The sequence below is a fragment of the Rosa chinensis genome, chromosome 7 (assembly GCF_002994745.2).
Source record: "Rosa chinensis cultivar Old Blush chromosome 7, RchiOBHm-V2, whole genome shotgun sequence".
NCBI lineage: Eukaryota > Viridiplantae > Streptophyta > Magnoliopsida > Rosales > Rosaceae > Rosa > Rosa chinensis.
In genome coordinates, this window is record NC_037094.1 from 52766031 (window position 1) to 52783769 (window position 17739).

General features: G+C 36.8%; 1 protein-coding gene across 12 annotated transcripts in view; it reads left to right on the forward strand.

Annotated features, from left to right (window-relative positions):
* The window catches only part of LOC112180191 (disease resistance protein RGA2-like), a 67773-nt gene that overhangs the window by 3783 nt on the left and 46251 nt on the right, over positions 1–17739 (forward strand). For 3 of the 12 annotated variants that reach the window (XM_040511214.1, XM_040511212.1, XM_040511216.1), the window contains 2 exons: positions 56–303; positions 749–1399. The exons of 5 other annotated variants lie outside the window; for them this stretch is intronic. Coding sequence is in view for 3 of the 7 variants with exons in the window: in XM_040511216.1 (XP_040367150.1) it covers positions 56–78 (23 nt within the window). In the remaining 4 variants the exon portion in view is untranslated. Of the gene's footprint in view, positions 1–33; positions 304–748; positions 1400–17739 lie in introns of those variants that run through there. 4 more of the 12 variants (XM_040511215.1, XM_040511218.1, XM_040511213.1 and 1 more) reach the window with 2 other exon arrangements.

A 17739-nucleotide genomic window follows, 5' to 3' on the forward strand; every position in this document is an offset into this window, starting at 1 on the left:
CTTGTCTGCTGCATTCACTTTTATGCACACCAGATGATTGAACACATTCTTGCAGGAGTGCTTTTCAAGCAGTGGTAAACCTTAAAGGAAATTCGTTACCAATTAGACTCAGGTGGCTCTTACCTGAACTGGGTAATATATTATGTATAGAGTTTATAAGCTTGATCACTTTGTGGTTGTCAATGCCTTATATATATAATCTAGTTATGGATTCCATTTAAAAGTTTGGTGTCTGAAGCTAGATAGTAGATACAAAATCAGTTCAAGTTGATGGTGGTTCAGATGCCTGATTCTGTGGGACTGGTGAGCTGTTACTTTCCCCGTTATTGTTGTCTGATGTATCTGATATTATTCTGCTTGTATTTAGTTTCTTTTATTGTGTGCCTATAAAATTTTCCTTCCTTTTACGATATCCCAACCCGAAACAAATTGAAGTACCATTAGTGAAATTACATATTTTCATTTTACAAAGAAGAAAAATAGTTACCATGCTTTTCTGGTGATATTAATCTGTCAATCAATCATATCCACTTTTTTTCTGGTATGTAATATCATTTGCATTATAATATACTGTATCTTATATGATGTGATACCTTTAAAAAAAAAAAAAAAAAAAAAAAAAAAAAAAACAAAGATTTAATAATCCTATTGTGGCCTGAAAATTCTAATCGAATCTTTACTTAGTTTGAAATTGACTTTCCCTTCAATTCAGTCCCCTAATTATGTTTTCTCCTACTGACTCCTACAGAAAATACACCAAGATACACTTATTTATGGAACACACTGATTGAAGCTTCAAGAATGGTATTAGAGGCGTGAAGTTGACAAGCAGTAAATAGTTATGCTAGCTATATACCTCAATATCATCACACTTTAATGTGTTAATTTCTCAACTGTTAGATTCCTCATATATTCATGTCTATTTCCTAGTATTGTTATGTATTTCTACTCAATAAAGGAACATATTTAGATTCAGGTATTCATATTATTAATTGGATTATGAATACTTTGCATTATGTATTCAGAAATCCAACGCTCTCAGAAGTTTAGTCTGGTACTGCAGTCCAACGCTCTCAGAAGTTCGTTGTTAATTTGTTGAACTGCAAAAGAATTGACTCCTTCTAAAGAACTGAATCTTTTTTTTATGAACACATTCTATGCAGGAGGGATTATCAGCTATACACGATAAAGGAATTTGCGATATATTGACTGATTGAAGTGAGGGCTCACCTAAACTAGGTATATGTGATTAGCATCTCAAGTATTCCATTACTTGGTCCTTATTGTAACATCCTCATTAGAGACTCACTTTTCATTTTAATAGTTTTAGGGCTTGAATATATGTACTTTCTATTAATTTTCAAATAATTGAAGTATGAGATAATTCGAGAGAGATTGTAGAGAGAATTGTAATCATATTATTGAGAATAGGAGCCCTATATATAGGGATTACAAAGTACATGTTCTAATGTTACAAGGAATACTAATCCGAGTAGGATTAGGAATTCTAGAACCTTCTCTCCTATTACTACTCCTAGTTTGATTAGGCACACAAGACTTGATTTTCCTTCAACACTCCCCCTTGTGCCGCTCAAACTTGGTGGTGATGCTTCATCCGTTGCCTCGTTAAAAACCTTGCTCGAGTGAAAAACCCTGTGGGACAAAAACACGCTCGAGGAGGAGAAAAAGAGTACAACACGTCCTCTACTCTTCAAGATCGAACATGTAGAAATCATAACTCCCCCTGTTGTCGATATCTCTCCTTGATTGCTACAATCATGGGAGTTCGGATAACTTTCTCAATCCGATGCTCTTCACATGTTTCTTGAAAGTAGATTTAGGTAACAACTTAGTGAATAAGTCAGCTACATTATCCTCTGATCGGATTTGATTCACTTCAATCTTTAGAAGTGATTGTTGTTGTTGATTATAAAAAGAACTTAGGCGATATGTGCTTGGTGTTGTCGCCCTTGATGAAACCTAACTTCATTTGTTCAATACAAGTTGCATTATCCTCATAAATGCATGTAGGTTCATCTGTGGTAAACTTCAAACCACAACTTCTTTGAATATGTCTAATTACAGACCTTAGCCATATGCATTCACGCACAGCTTCATGTAGAGCAATAATCTCTGCATGATTTGAGGAAGTAGCAACAAGGGTCTGTTTTGTCGATCTCCAAGATATCGCAGTGCTTCCCATTGTAAAGACATAACCCGTTTAGGAGCGACCTTTGTGAGGGTCAGAGAGGTACCCTGCATCAGCAAAACCCATCAAAACATGATTGTTCATTTTGATGGAGGGGAATAGGGTGAGGCCGGCCACCATGGGCGGCGGCAACATGGCCAGCGGTCATGTTATGGACGGTGGCAATTTGCCTCTTGGGGTCCGGTCCCAAATTTCCGTCATTCCTTTTCTCTCTATAGGGATAAAATAGGCCCATATCAAGCGTACCTCTTAGGTATCGAAAGATTTTCTTTACACCAATCCAATGGCGGCGTGTTGGCGCAGAGCTATGTCGAGCTAACAAGTTCACTGCAAATGAGATATTCGGTCTTGTGCATTGAGCTAAGTACAATAATGCGCCTATTGCACTTAAATAGGGCACTTCGGCCTCTAATAGTTTTTCGTCCTCATCCTTTAGACGAAACGGATCTTTTCCTGGCTCAAGACTACGACCAATCATGGGAGTACTCACAGGCTTTGCTTTATCTTCATTAAAGCGCCTTAGGATTTTCTGAGTATATGCAGACTGATGGATCAAAATCCCATCACTATGGTGCTCGAGTTCTAAACCGAGACAAAACTGTGTTTTCCCAAGATATTTCATCTCAAATTCGAATTTCAAGTATTTAGCAGTTTCCTTCAACTCATCTAGAGTTCCAATTAGGTTCATGTCATCGATATAAACTGCTATGATTGCAAATCCAGAACTTGTTCTTTTAATGAACATGTATGGGCATATTTCATTATTAATATATCCCTTCCCAATCAAGTAGTCATGTAGACGGTTATACCACATCCGTCAGGATTGTTTTAATCCATATAGTGAGCGTTTTAATCTTATTGAAAACGCGCTCCATGGTTTAGAGCCACTTGATTTGGGTAATTGAAGTTCATCTGGAAGCTTCATATATATCTCTGAATATAGATCCCCATAGAGATATGCTGTAACCACATCCATAAGCTGCATGTCAAGTTTTTCGGAAACTACCAAACTGATAAGGTAGCGGAACGTTATATCGTCCATTACGGGAGAGTATGTCTCCTCGTAGTCGATTCCAGGGCATTGTGAGAAACTTTGCGCCACAAGGCGGGCTTTATATCTAACCATCGTACCTCATTTTTCTCATCACGCTTTCTAACAAAGACCCATTTATGGCCAACAGGTTTTACATCTGGGGGTGTCTGCATTATAAGCCCAAATACCTGTCTCTTTGCTAGTGAATCCAATTCAGCCTGGATCGCATCTTTCCATTAGGCCAATCCGCTCTTCGTTGACATTCTTCGACAGAGCGAGGTTCGATATCATCATATTCTATAATTCCTTTTGCAACATGATATGCAAATGCATCATCAATAGCCATAGAATTTCTATTCATCATCTCATGTACACTAGTGTAATTCATGGAGATCTCTCTATTTTCTGGAATTGGTTTTGACATTGGAGCGTCCCCCAATGATGTCTCTTGGACATAACCATAATCCGGAATATTATCATGAGATGGATTATTTACATCGATGATTATTGGATTATTTTATGCCAAACTCGCTTTCTTTCTTAGGTGAGAATCCATCGAACCTATGGGTCTCCCGCGCTTCCTGGCAGGAGCCGTGGGCCTAGCCACAACGTCACCATCACTATGAGAGGGGACGTTGGCGCCATGCTCAGGTACTGTTGAGGTGGCATCATGTCCTCTAGTTTTAGGGACATCGATCCTTGCATGCACGTTTGCAGCAGGTATGTGTGATTTCGTCACTTTAGCGATATCAAAAAACTCATCAGGCATCGATTCTGCTACATTCTGAAGATAGAGAATTCTCTGCACTTCAATTTCGGACTGTGCGGTTCGGGGATCAAGATGAGACAAAGTGGGGACAGACCACGATAATTCCTGTCGTTCCTGTTGAATATTTATGTTCTGATCTCCCCCTAACGACGGGAAGAATGTCTCATCGAAGTGACAATTCGCAAATCTAGCGGTAAAGAGATTGCCTGTCAAGGGTTCTATGTAGCGGACAATGGTTGGAGAATCATATCCAACGTAAACGCCTAATCGTCGTTGAGGACCCATTTTGGTGTGCTGTGGCGGCGCAATAGGCATATATACTGCACCCCCAAATATGCGTAAGTGTGAGACATTAAACTCATATCCAGTCACTACTTGGGATGCAGAAAAGGGTTGAGTGGCAGTGGGCCTTAAACGAATAAGCACAGCTGCATGCAATATTGCATAGCCCCAAGCAGAAATAGGGAGATTGGTGCGCATTACCAATGCCCTAGCGACCATTTGTAGTCGTTTCATGGCGGCTTCTGCGAGAGCATTTTGGATGTGAACATGAGGAACTGGATGTTCAACATCAATCCCAATGGACATGCAATAATCATCAAAAAATTTTGATGTAAACTCCCCAGCATTGTCTAATCTTATAGACTTAATAGGATGATCAGGGTGGTGAGCCCTTAACTTATTAATCTGGGCTAGGAGTTTAGCAAATTCAACATTTCTAGTGGACAATAGCATGACATGTAACCAGCGTGTCGATGCATCAACCAACACCATAAAATATCTAAATGGTCCTCAAGTTGGTTGGATAGGTCCACAAATATCACCTTAGATTCTTTGCAAGAATGGTATATTTTCTTTAGTGTTCTTTGCATAGGATGGTCTCGATCCTAATTTTGCTAAAGAGCAGGCTTTGCAGAACGAATGATGGGCTTTAGAAACAACCAATGAGGATTCTGGTTGAGCCACGAAGTCACAAAGGACTTGAGAAGTAAAATTTGGAGACGAAAGAGCCTTGGTGGAGTCAATGCCACCCTGAGACCGCAGGGGGACGGCGGCCAAGGATGGCCGATTTTGGGGGTGAACAGCACCGTGAGGCGCAGGGGCTCTTTCGGAGTCCAAAATCCGATTTTTACTTCTTTTCGTTCTGAAAAATGGATGTCCGTGTGAAGTCTTTAATATACGGATCATCATATCACGACCTGGGTGTCCCAAACGGTCATGCCAAAGCCTATATGTGTCGAAATCCCATAAATCATCTCTCATAACATGATTGGATTCAATTATTCGAATAATGGTTGCATACAACCCACTAGATTGACACATAAGTTTCTCTAATACTTGTTTATGTCCGTAGTCATTAGAGGTGATGCAAAGGAACTTTTGTCCATTCTCACAATGTGTTTCCACATGAAAACCATTGGCTCTTATATCTTTGAAGCTCAATAGGGTTCTGCTTGCCCTAGGCCCTAGGAGCATAAAGAGCTTCGGTGACATTCAAAATTGTGCCATTTGGCAACATAAATTGGGCTGGTCCTCTACCATGAATCAATTGAGATGATCTAGCCATCGTAGTCATGAAAGATCGAGATGGTGTCATCCATAGAAATAGTTGCCTATTTCGAAGGATGGTATGTGTAATTGCACTATCCACGAGGCATTCTAGCCCTCCAGGAAACATACTGAAAAAATAATAAAGTTCGAAATTAAAATATGTCCAAGACATTGAATAAAATAAATCGATGCTTTATTAATAATAACCAATGATTAGATCAAAGTTTCGTGACCATAATCTAATCCAAAATAAAAATCAAATCATAGACAAATGGTAGTCACCCTATCCATTTGGTAACTCCAATCAAATATGACCAGGGAAGTAGAGAGATATGTTGGTGGAGCAATGCTCTATTAAGTACCACTAATCTCAATTACTTTCCTAGACATAATATTTAATTAGGTGCGCCACATATGATAGAATTAATACAAAATATCATTTATTGATTAAGGCATATTGCCATTACATAATTCTTGGAAAATAAAATTAAGGTCTACACTAATCAAAATCTGCAGCATCCTTGTGCAGTTGTTTGTCATATTTGAAGTCCGCTATGGTGAGATTGACGTTAGCATCATCACCATCATCTTCTTCTTTGACAAGATAGGCTTCATGCTCTCTAAAGTCTCTACATGCCTTGTAATGCGCAACTAATTGTTTGCTGGCATTGCATTGCTTGAACCAATGCTCACTTGATCCACATCGATGACACATGTCATTGTGATTTCCTCCCCTTAATTGAGGTGCATTATTTGCACTTGGGTGGCGTCCCCTAGAGGAGTTGGTGCCTATCCCACGGCCTTGGGCGGCTCCTCCACCTCCTGGAGCCCCACGGCCTCTTCTCCCACGTTGCCATGTGTTGCCATGTGTTCGTCCTTCATTCTGACTATTACCTTCCTTTGTAGGGCGGTTATATGGACCAAAACGTTAGTTGTGTCCCTTATTTTTAGGGTTCCGCTCCTTGCGCCCTCCTTTGGGTGCAATATTATAATTTGCCTCTTGAATGCTCTTGGTTCCTATAGGCCTTGAATTATAATTCTTCACAAGGATATTATCATGTTTCTCAGCTACAGACATAACATTAATTAGCTGATGAAATCTCGTGATCCGTCCAGTATTGAATTCGATTCGATATTGCTTTGATAGCAAAATAGCTGAGACGGGGAAGGTGGAGAGAGTTTTCTCAATTAGTTCTTGCTCTGTGACAGGCTGTCCACAGAACCCCAACATAGTTTTGAGGCGTAGAATTTTTGAATTATATCCAGCTACAGACTTGAAGTCGACTAATCGTAGATTACTCTATTGAACTTTCAAGTCGGGGAGGAGGGTATCCCTGACATTACCAAATCGCTCTTCCAGGGCAACCCATAATTCTCTAGCATCCTTGATTGCCATGTACTCCAATCGGAGTGATTTATCCATGTGGCGTCTCATCAAGATGAGAGCGGTGACATTATTTGTAGCCGTACGCTCAAATATGAGCTCGGGATTTGGTGCTTGAATTACGGGTAGGATCCCTTTTGAAGTGAGATGGTTCTCAACATCCGTGACCTAACTATGATATTCCGAGCCAGTTGAGTCAAGGATAGGAAAGTCAAGCTTTGACATCCTGAAATAAGAAGAAGAGATATATTAATTTCGGAGCTAAAACTTCCACGACAACTAAATAATAAGATTTCCGAGCCATGCTACCAAGAAATCGATCTCCAAGAATGATTGGATTAGACCGAAATAATGATGTTTATATGGTCATAAATCGATGCTTGCGAACGCTCTTAGTCCGAAGTCTTACGAACGCTCTTAGTTCGTTAATTGCGTGAATCCTCACGATTCCGCTTTTCAAGAATCGAACCCACGTTATAAGAAAGGTGGGATGTAGAAGAAGGGAGGTTGCAAGTCCCGAAGAAAAGAAGGAGGAATTAAATTCGGAAAGCGGGAACTTTAATTATAGATACTTACTTGTTAATTCGAAGCTTGAAACCTTGATTCTTGAACTTGGAGTTGATGTGGTGTTGTTGACCGAAACCGAGAAAAGGGTGGCCCAGTGTGGCAGAAGATTAGGCCGAGATGTGTGGTAGGTGTGACCGGGGTATTGCAGGAAGCTAGGCCAAGATATGGCAGGTTGGTTAGCTACCTTGGCTGGTCAATGTGGTTATAAGGAGCAGCAGATGCTTGCGGCAGAGTTGCAGGGGCAACGCGGAGCGGGCGCGGGGTTGCAGGGCAACGAGCTGGGCGCGGGGGCGCGCTGGCAGGCAGGCACGCGGGCTGGAAAGTATGCTGGCCGAGTGGGCTGCAGGAGCAGGCAGGCTAGCAAGGGGCTAGGTGCAAGGATAGTTAAACCAATCGGTGAAGGAGTTTTTTCTTGTGGCCGGTTAGGGCTCGTGCTGATAACGTGTTTAAGTATGAGATAATTCGAGAGAGATTGTAGAGAGAATTGTAATCATATTATTGAGAATAGGAGCCCTATATATAGGGATTACAAAGTACATGTTCTAATGTTACAAAGAATATTAATCCGAGTAGGATTAGGAATTCTAGAACATTCTCTCCTATTACTACTCCTAGTTTGATTAGGCACACAAGACTTGATTTTCCTTCAACAATAATCTAATTTTCTTGGCATATTTTTTTTTATCATTTTAGGCTAAAACATCTTGTTGGTAAATGGACTCTAAAAACATTTTGTGCTGTCTGTGTCTAAATCATTGACTCTGATAGATTTGTTGGACACTCTCTCAAGCACTGGCAATATCATTGTTATCAAAGGTGGGTGGGTGGGTGTGTACTCAATTATGTTAAGCAACATGCCCATATAGTCTGACCTTGATCTAAATAGCTAAATCAGTGGCCCTAAGATTGCAAACATAGCGTCGCATATATATTTTAGCTACAGATTATGTTTTAAAGTTTAGTTCTGACCGAAGCTTGATAAGTTTAGGCTAAAATATAAAGATAGAAAATCAATTGAAGGTAAAAGGTGGTTCAGTAATTGGAGTTGCAGGGTTATGTAGGCACAAGAAGTTGTTTCGTTCCTTGTTGATGCGGGAAGCGTGAACACGATAGTAAGAGGCTCCGTTAAGCGTCGAAAGCCATATGAGATGAGATAGAATCCACTAGCAATTACGGGCACAGCTGTAAGAAACATAGAGAAAATTCTCTAATATTTGGTTTTTTATTGATAACTTGAATGAAAATTACAATCGAAGAGGTGCCTTATATAGGGCACATAGAATAAACCTAATACAACTAGAAAACAAAAAGAACAATTTATTATAGACTAAAACTAGGAAACCTAATTAAATAAAAATCGGAAATAAAATCCTAGATATTAAAGAATATTACGCAAACATATATTTGGAATCCCAACCAAGATTTCGCTCGAGAACCCGATATATCCAAAAGAGTAATTTATGATTAATTCCATCATTAAGAAGCCTATTTGAATACCAATTTTCAATATTCAAATAATTCTTCTTAATGTGCAGACGCTTCTTTCTTTTCGAGATTCTTTGTTGAAGTTGGCTAAAATCTCGTCCTACATCAGTCTCCTCCACTTGAAAAGAACTCGACCTCGAGTTCCTCTTGTATGTAGCTCGATCGTTAGTAGGAATAAAACATGATAAGCCATCAACTTCAATATTTTTGAAATTAAAAGGTATCACCATGAATCCAATACCGTAGACAAGTTTAGAACAAGCATCTTGAAACTTGAACTCCTCCACTTGAAAAGGAATGGGCATTGACTTCTCCTTGGGTTGATCTTGAACACAATTAGGCATGCATGACATGGATATCGGTGTGATGAATGAATCAGCTTCCGTGTCCTTAATGAGTTTCTCTTTAATCTTCAAAGTGCCTTCTTCATGTTCCTTTTCATACACCTCAGGATGGTCATTCTTAATGTTCATCCTTTCAGGCTTGATTTTAATTTTGTGTGACTCCCACCGAAATAAATATGTGTTGTCTTTGCAATAACCACCTTTGACGCTTTCATGCCATGGTATTCCAAAATGCACATCAGTGTCGTCCATGTCGATCACATGACAAGTAATCTCTTCTTTATAAAATTTTCCCATAGAGACAGGAACTTTACAAACCTCTGTTACTTGTGCATATTCATCCTCTCCAAATGGAATCCAGTATGGATCACTCAGCTTCACTGTCGGTAATTGAAAATAATCCACAACTTTGTTTGCTACAAAGTTCTCTCGTAAACCACTATCAATTATTACAGAGCATACATTGTCTTTGATGACACATGTAGTTCAGAAGTCGTCGTAATCCGGCATTGTGAATATCCAACGTTCCATGTTTTTTTTTTTCTCTCTCTTTTTTTTTTTTTGGATTGATAAGGTTGTCCTAGGGTGAATCTCTTGGCATGTTCCTCTTCAACGAAACTTTCTTTGATAGATACTCTACGACCAGCATCGTTGAGGTTGGTGGTAGTGAACTTCTCCCTTGGATCGTCATCTACTAAGAAGCGGGCGATACCCGCTCTGATACTAAATGATGCGGGAAGCGTGAACACGATAGTAAGAGGCTCCGTCAAGCGTCGAAAGCCATATGAGATGAGCTAGAATCCACTAGCAATTACGGGCACAGCCGTAAGAAACATAGAGAAAATTCTCTAATATTTGGTTTTTTTATTGATAACTTGAATGAAAATTACAATCGAAGAGGTGCCTTATATAGGGCATATAGAATAAACCTAATACAACTATAAAACAAAAAGAACAATTTATTATAGACTAAAACTAGGAAACCTAATTAAATAAAAATCAGAAATAAAATCCTAAATATTAAAGAATATTACGCAAACATATATTTGGAATCTCAACCAAGATTTCGCTTGAGAATCCCGATATATCCAAAAAAGTAATTTATGATTAATTCCATCATTAAGAAGCCTATTTGAATACCAATTTTCAATATTCAAATAATTCTTCTTAATGTGCAGACGCTTCTTTCTTTTCGAGATTCTTTGTTGAAGTTGACTAAAATCTCGTCCTACATCATTTGTACAGTAATTCATGTCTCATGTGTCTCAAATTATTTTAGCAACAACTTTCTTTTTCCATCATTGTGATCCCATAAAAATTTCATTTGTTTCATAGTTCCACCGGATACAAAGTTTCATTAGTAAGTAACATATTATAACTCCTTATGCAAGAAGAAAAAGAAAATTTCGACCATAAACTGTTAAGAGTTAATTGATATGGTAACTGATTGTTGTTCTCAGCAAAGGTCGCTACTGGATTAACTAGTGAAGTAGAGGTTCATCCAATTGGATGTGCTTATGCAGTGTGTCAGGGGTATGAAGCTATGGACTATTTTTCAGTAGCTTAAATGTTTCAAAAGTATATAGCAGTTGCATTATGTTATATATTGTAATGTTTCAAGATAGAACTAAATTGTCACATTAGAGTAGGAAAGGAAAGGAAAAGCTACATGACTTAATTGAAGGGCACTTATTGCGTGAACTGCTTGCTAATTCACAATGTTTATATCTCATGATTTCATTTTATCAGCCTCTTGGGTACAGAAGTTGGTTGTTAATTTGTTGAATACTATCTTATTTGTAAATTTGTCCAGGTGGAGAAATGAATCTGATTTTGATGAACAAATTCTATGCTTGACGGACCATGTATCAAGCGGACTTTCACCATAAAGGAAATTTGGTCTGTATTTGACTGATTGAAGTGGCCCTTAACTGAATATGTTATCAGCATCTTAAGCAATCCAAGGTATTAATGATTAAGAGGCTTGAAATTATGCACTTTCTAGTTGTGAAACTAAATTGCTAGGTTTGATATATAATTTCCATGGCATGGGTTTTTGAGTCTTTGGCGCAAGCTTTTTGTGAAATGGACGTTAGTGCTGATTGGGATTTGATTGTAAATGGGATTTGGAAGATTTTGTATAATCTGCATCCTAACAATAAACATGGAGCCCGATGAGTGCTGTTTATGTGGCTGTACTCAAACTGAAAGATTTATTGGATATCCTCTAGTACCAAACCCTGCCACCTCACCATTGTCGAAGGTAGTGGTCTAGATTCATGTGTTAAGCTACACCAGACTACTAAGAGCTGGTTCATGTTAAAAGGTTTTACTAGGGTAAGGGATTTGAAGATGCAAAATCAGTTGAAGTTAAATGGTGGTTCAATAACTGGAGCTACAGGACTCTGTTGAGTGGTGAGTGGTTTTTGTCTCTTATAATTGTTGCCTGGTCTCTAACTATTAAATTTATTTTGCTTCTTTGTATCTGAAAATACAAGGACAGAATATGATTTTCTGGAAAATGGGGATTGCAGTGCACTGATCAATCCTTATTGGGCAGCAGAAACCAAAATACAAAACTAAACACCAGATTTTGGTTACGCAGTGAAAACCTCAAATATGAGATTAAAAACACTGCGGGGCTGTTACTCTTGAGAACCCAAAATAATGATCATCTTATTCAAAAGGATATGTTCTTGTACAAACTTGAATAGCACTTGCTCGGCTATAAGATTTAGACAAAAACTAACACAAAGTTTGTCTTCCTTCTAGAACTCCTTCACTTGAATGATCGATCATGAAATCTTGCTCTTCTTTCTTCACTGTGTCTCTACTGATCTCAAGAGAGTTTTATGCATATGAGAACACAATCAATGACACTTATACATGGACCAAGTGTTTGACTATTTGTGAAGACTCAATTTCAAACTAACATGCAAGACTCTATCACAATTCTTGCGTCTCTATCTCCACTGCTCTGACCGTGTGTATTACTCAATATATCATGAACTGACGGCAACCAACTCTACCCCTAAAGATTCTACCCTAATTCACCATTAATTAGGAAAGAAACTTCCCTTGTATGAACTCCAACAAATCTTCAAGAAAATCAATCAGGAATAGACACTTCCTAAAAACCCTAGGACATCAACACCACGATTTTTACAATCAAAAGAATCTTTTAAAAAAACGTAAATACATAAAATCCAAACCCTACTTTCCAAAAACAGACTCCACATGAAACTGACTGCAGACTCGGGGATTCCAACACACGTTGCAATCCCATTTATATGCAGATGCATTTACCTGTGATTCTCAGATATCAGTAAAGGGACTTTGTCATAGTTTTGTATGGGAATGCCAATACGACATGTACAAGAATAATACCTACAGTATCAATGTCATAAGCAACTTTAAGTTCTTTTTGGTTGAAACTGGTATTGATTTCTAGAGACCTTCGTGGTTAACTGTTATTGATCGTTAGTGTTCCCTGCCTCTCTCTCTTCATTAGATTAAATATTAAAGCTTTTGTATGTCATACTGAATCACCAATGTCTATCTAACTGATCGAAATTAGTGGCCATAAGATTGTTAATATAGCATTGCATATATTTTTACTTACGGATTCATGTTTAAAGTTTAGTTTGTGAAGCTTGGCAAGTGTATTTATACTAGGGATTCATGCAAAATCAATTGACGGTAAAAGGTGGTTCAGTAATTGGAGTTGCAGGATTATTTTAGTATGGTAAATTGTTTCTTCCTTGTAATTCATGTCTGGTGTGTGTCTCATATTCTTTCATTAACAGCTTTTTTTTTTTCTCATATTTACTTTTTCAATCAAGTTCCGATCAAAAAATTTCTTTGTTTCATATTTTCCACCGGATTCCAAGTTCCATTAGTGACTCCTTATGTAGAGAAAAAGAAACAACAATGTGCTACAGTTACTTGATACAAAAACTGTCTGTTGTTCTCAGCAAATTAAGGTGGCAGTCGAATGAACTCCTGAAGTCTGAGTTCATCCAAGCTGATTTTCTTATGGGCATGTCAAGGGTATGGAGCTATGGACTATTACTTTTCTTTATGTGCTTAATAAATGATTTAAAAGTATACAAGTGCTGCATTGAGTTATGTTTCATGATAGAAGAATTGCATCGATACACTAAAATGTCATATGTTAATATAAAAGGAGAAAGCTCAGTCTTAGTTGAAGGGATTTGATGAACTACTTCATTTCATCAGCCTCTAGAGTCCTATCTAAATAAAGATAAGATTGCATATTCTAGCCTCTAGCATAATGCATTTGATTTTTGTCCATTGATTTTGATGAAGATATTGTATCAGGCTTGCACTACTACAGAAATTGAATCAGACGACGGCTAAAAACTGTCATCTGATATGGAGGGGACTGTGGTCTATCTCAGTGACCTCTGATGAAGGCTGATTTAGGAAACTGTCGTCTGAAGGGATCGGCATATCTGTCGACAGGCTCTCGACAGCATGTCGATAGGCTCTCGACAACATCAACTGTCATATGAACTTTATTAAGACAACAAGCAATTTGAGCGCCTGTTGTATGACTGCGATTAAGAAGTCGTTTTTCTTTATAACCGTTGTGTGACTTTCATTCACACAACTGTTTTTTAAAAGCATCCGTGATCTGTTTTGAATTCAGACGACAGTTTTTATTTTGTGGCCATTGTGAATATTGTATTCATATGACCTAATAGAAATTGAATGGTTAATTTGTATGGTTATTTTGTTTGGTTATTGTTGTCCTAATAGAATGATTTAATCCATTATATGTGCTGGAATTGGAATAAAAAATGACCAAATTAACAGTAACTGATCAATATATAGAAGAAATTGTTATATATAATCTACCTCATGCACCAAAATGGATTGTGCAAAGGTAATCTTTTATCCACAAAAGAAGTACATCTAATAGTACTCTCCTAGAAATATACATCCAGAAATTTACATAAAAGAGTAGGTTTGCAAGCTTTATTGCTCTCATGGCCTCATTGGAGTCTAGCTTTGGAAGCTACCTTGCACTAATTCTATAGGAGCTTTTTGCTCTCTTTCTGTTGGACCTTTTTGCACTTGCTTTCCTTTACTTTACTCTTTGTGCCATGAGAATCTGTAATATCAACACAGAAAAACCAAAGTTAGCTTAATAATCTAATATCCAGTATCCAAGATAGATAAGAAATTGCACATATAGTCAACAGAGCTTGCAAGTAGACTACAATAAGGCATTAAACCTCAACCAATAGTAATAGATAGTCCTCTGTCTAAGGTAATACAAAACTGAAGCTATATAAAACATGAAGCAGTAATAAACCAAATTTCTTCCAAGTATAAAAGAAATTTATACTATTCTGGTCCTAAGCATATATATATGCAAACACAAACACCTATATTATACTACATATATACAAAATACATATATTTGTTACATATATTATTTAGAGAGCAGAAAACCAATGAAGAGTAGTAAACTAGTAAATGTTCAGACTTGCAATGAGCACTCATGTTGAGTCATAGTTATCATATGCTAACCATAGTTTTGAAGCTCTGATTAGTACACATACCCATTTGTTCTGATAAAAATGTTGTCTTTAAACTTTTCCTCATATTTAGCTAATTTTGAATAAGCTGAACAATGAACATATAACTTAGCCAAATAATGGTTTTATACCTTTGTTGTTATAGGCTGCCCCAATAAAAGTGGACGAACAGTGACCATGCCATTTAGTGCCTCCTACAAGATAGTAGCTGACAGTAGTAGTCTTAGTTGGCACCTCGAGTTTACTGATGTGTAAACCATAAGTACGTAAGACCCCATCAGAAATGTTTTCACACTTACAACCGAGACTAAAACTTTGGATATTAAATAAGTAGTAAATAAGCCAACCAAACCTAAAAAGGGCAGCAAACATTGTATTTGTAGCACCCAAACTTGAAAGATCCAGCTCCAATTCTTGGCTTTCTGATTCAATAGCCTGGGTAACAAACAAAGGAATCATGTTCAGCAATAAATACTCTTGCTAAGCCAAGTAAAAAAATGTATCAACGGAATCCATATTAAATGCATGCTAATAAAAGGAACATATGCAATGTCAACAGGCATACAGTGTGGAATCCGATCAAAATATTGGCAATTGAGCCTTCAATAGCCCAACATTTTAATCACCCCAAAAATACCTCACCTCAAAGCCAGATGTGTCATACTACCACCGTTTGTCCGCATTCTTGTCAGGATGGTACCTGCAATGATGTGTCATACTCCATGCTTAGTTTATTAGACACTAGCTTACATACTCATTGCAAACAGGGCATGAAACTGAAAGATATTGAAACCTAAATGATATGTTTCAATTTTCTGTAATTAACAAGATGAGTAGATATTTTGCAACATCACAAGTAAATCTCAGATTATAAGGTGCATATAATGTTTCTGAACAACCATTCCATTTCCTACCAATGAGAAGTAACCATGGAATAATCAATTATAAGAAGGGGAAGGACTGGACAGTTAGATTATACATGTTTAGTTGTCCGTACAAGTATCTGCATAACATACCATGTATATGCAAAATTGCTTGACTCCATCCTTGTCTTTGAATAGGTATAACTGGTGAAAATGGATCATGGTTGAAGTCTAAGGGGGGTGTATTGTATTTGGATTTATGCAGACTTTTTTTAAATTATAGACTTTTGGAAAAGTCCACAGACTCTTTAAAAAGTTGATAGACTGTTATGGATTTCTTAAAACCATTGATTTTAGCAACATACTTTTATTGATTCATTAAAATCTATATACTTTATTATGAATGACTTCTACAGATTTCCTAAGATGTACAAAATATAAAAAAAAAAAAAAAAAAAACAAAAACAAAAAACAAAAATAAAACAAATGCAGCCCAAACACAAAACAAAATAATAACTTGTTGTCTCTTCAATGCCCCAGTATCTTCTAATAGAAATTGACTCAAATAAATGATTGTTAGTCTGTCTAGCGAGTTTGTTCTCATTCCTAATCTCCCAACAACATAAATATACAATATAGATCACTTGAGGTTTATGGTTAATTATTCTCATCAATTTTGTTTTAGCCGATTAACATATATTGTAGCAATATTGGTCAATGTCTTGATCTATAATCAATCAATTGAAATTCAATTGTTCAACCTTTTTTTGAACCATAATATAAATTCAAATTAATGAGAATAATTCATTATTAAAAAAAAAATTTAGTATGGTTCAAGGTCTTAGGGTTAGACCACAATATTTGAGTTTTTTTAGGTTTCATAAATCATTTTTTTTTTTTGAAAAGAAAAAAATTGCTATTAGGGTTCGAAGTATCACAATTGAAAAAAAAAAAAAAATCACATTCAACAACTACAATGAACATGTTGGGTATCAGAAAAGGTTGATATCATAAAAGATTAGAGAAAAGACAAAAAATTAAGAAAGAGAGATGATGAAGGACAAACTTCTCCGTGTGTAGAGAGAAGAACTTTGATAGACCTTTTTTTTTTTTTTTGAAGAGGAAACTTTGATAGACTTTTTGAAATCTTTGGTCTGGAGGCTGGAAAATTATTGGAGTTTGGTATGTATAGTTAACACCACAAAGTCCATGATTATCCATGATTTTCTAATTCCATAAGTATGAATGATATTTTGAATACCTCTGTACTTTTATTCATTTTTAAAAGTCCTAATTGAATATCCCTAGATTTTGGTGGAATTCATGAAGTCTTTAAAAATCCTAATTAAATACCTCAAGATTTTCATAGACTGTTAAAAGTCTATATTAAATACACCCAGACTTTTAAATTCTATATATTTCTTTAAAAGTTCCACTAATTCCATATGCAATACACCCCCCTAAACCTCTCAAATCTAACAAACATAAAATACCAAAATATAATTAGTAGCTAGCTTCCTGATTATATATATGTTCACCTTACCCCAGTTAACATACTTGAGTAATTACTAAGTCATGAATCAACATATATACAACAAATGGACAACCTATTAACGGTTCAAATTCCATGGATCACTTTAGTCGTAGTTAACTTACACAGCACTTGGGAAAAAACTATTAGCAAGAACTAAAAGAAGAATTACCAGACATCAACTCTAGATGACTGTTCTTATTTTGGCTTCTGAATGGGTTTTGCGATGGTAATAAGAATGGATTTCTGTTTCATATTGTAATTGAAATATGATACTTTTAATGAGATTGTAATTTGGTATGAATTCTAATTGGCTGAAGTAAACTCAATTCTTCAAACCATTCTAATACTCTGTTCTATCAACACAAATCAACCTTTCACTCCTTTATTGAATTCAGTATACAATTCGTAAGCAATTGCGAATTGCGGGTTTAGA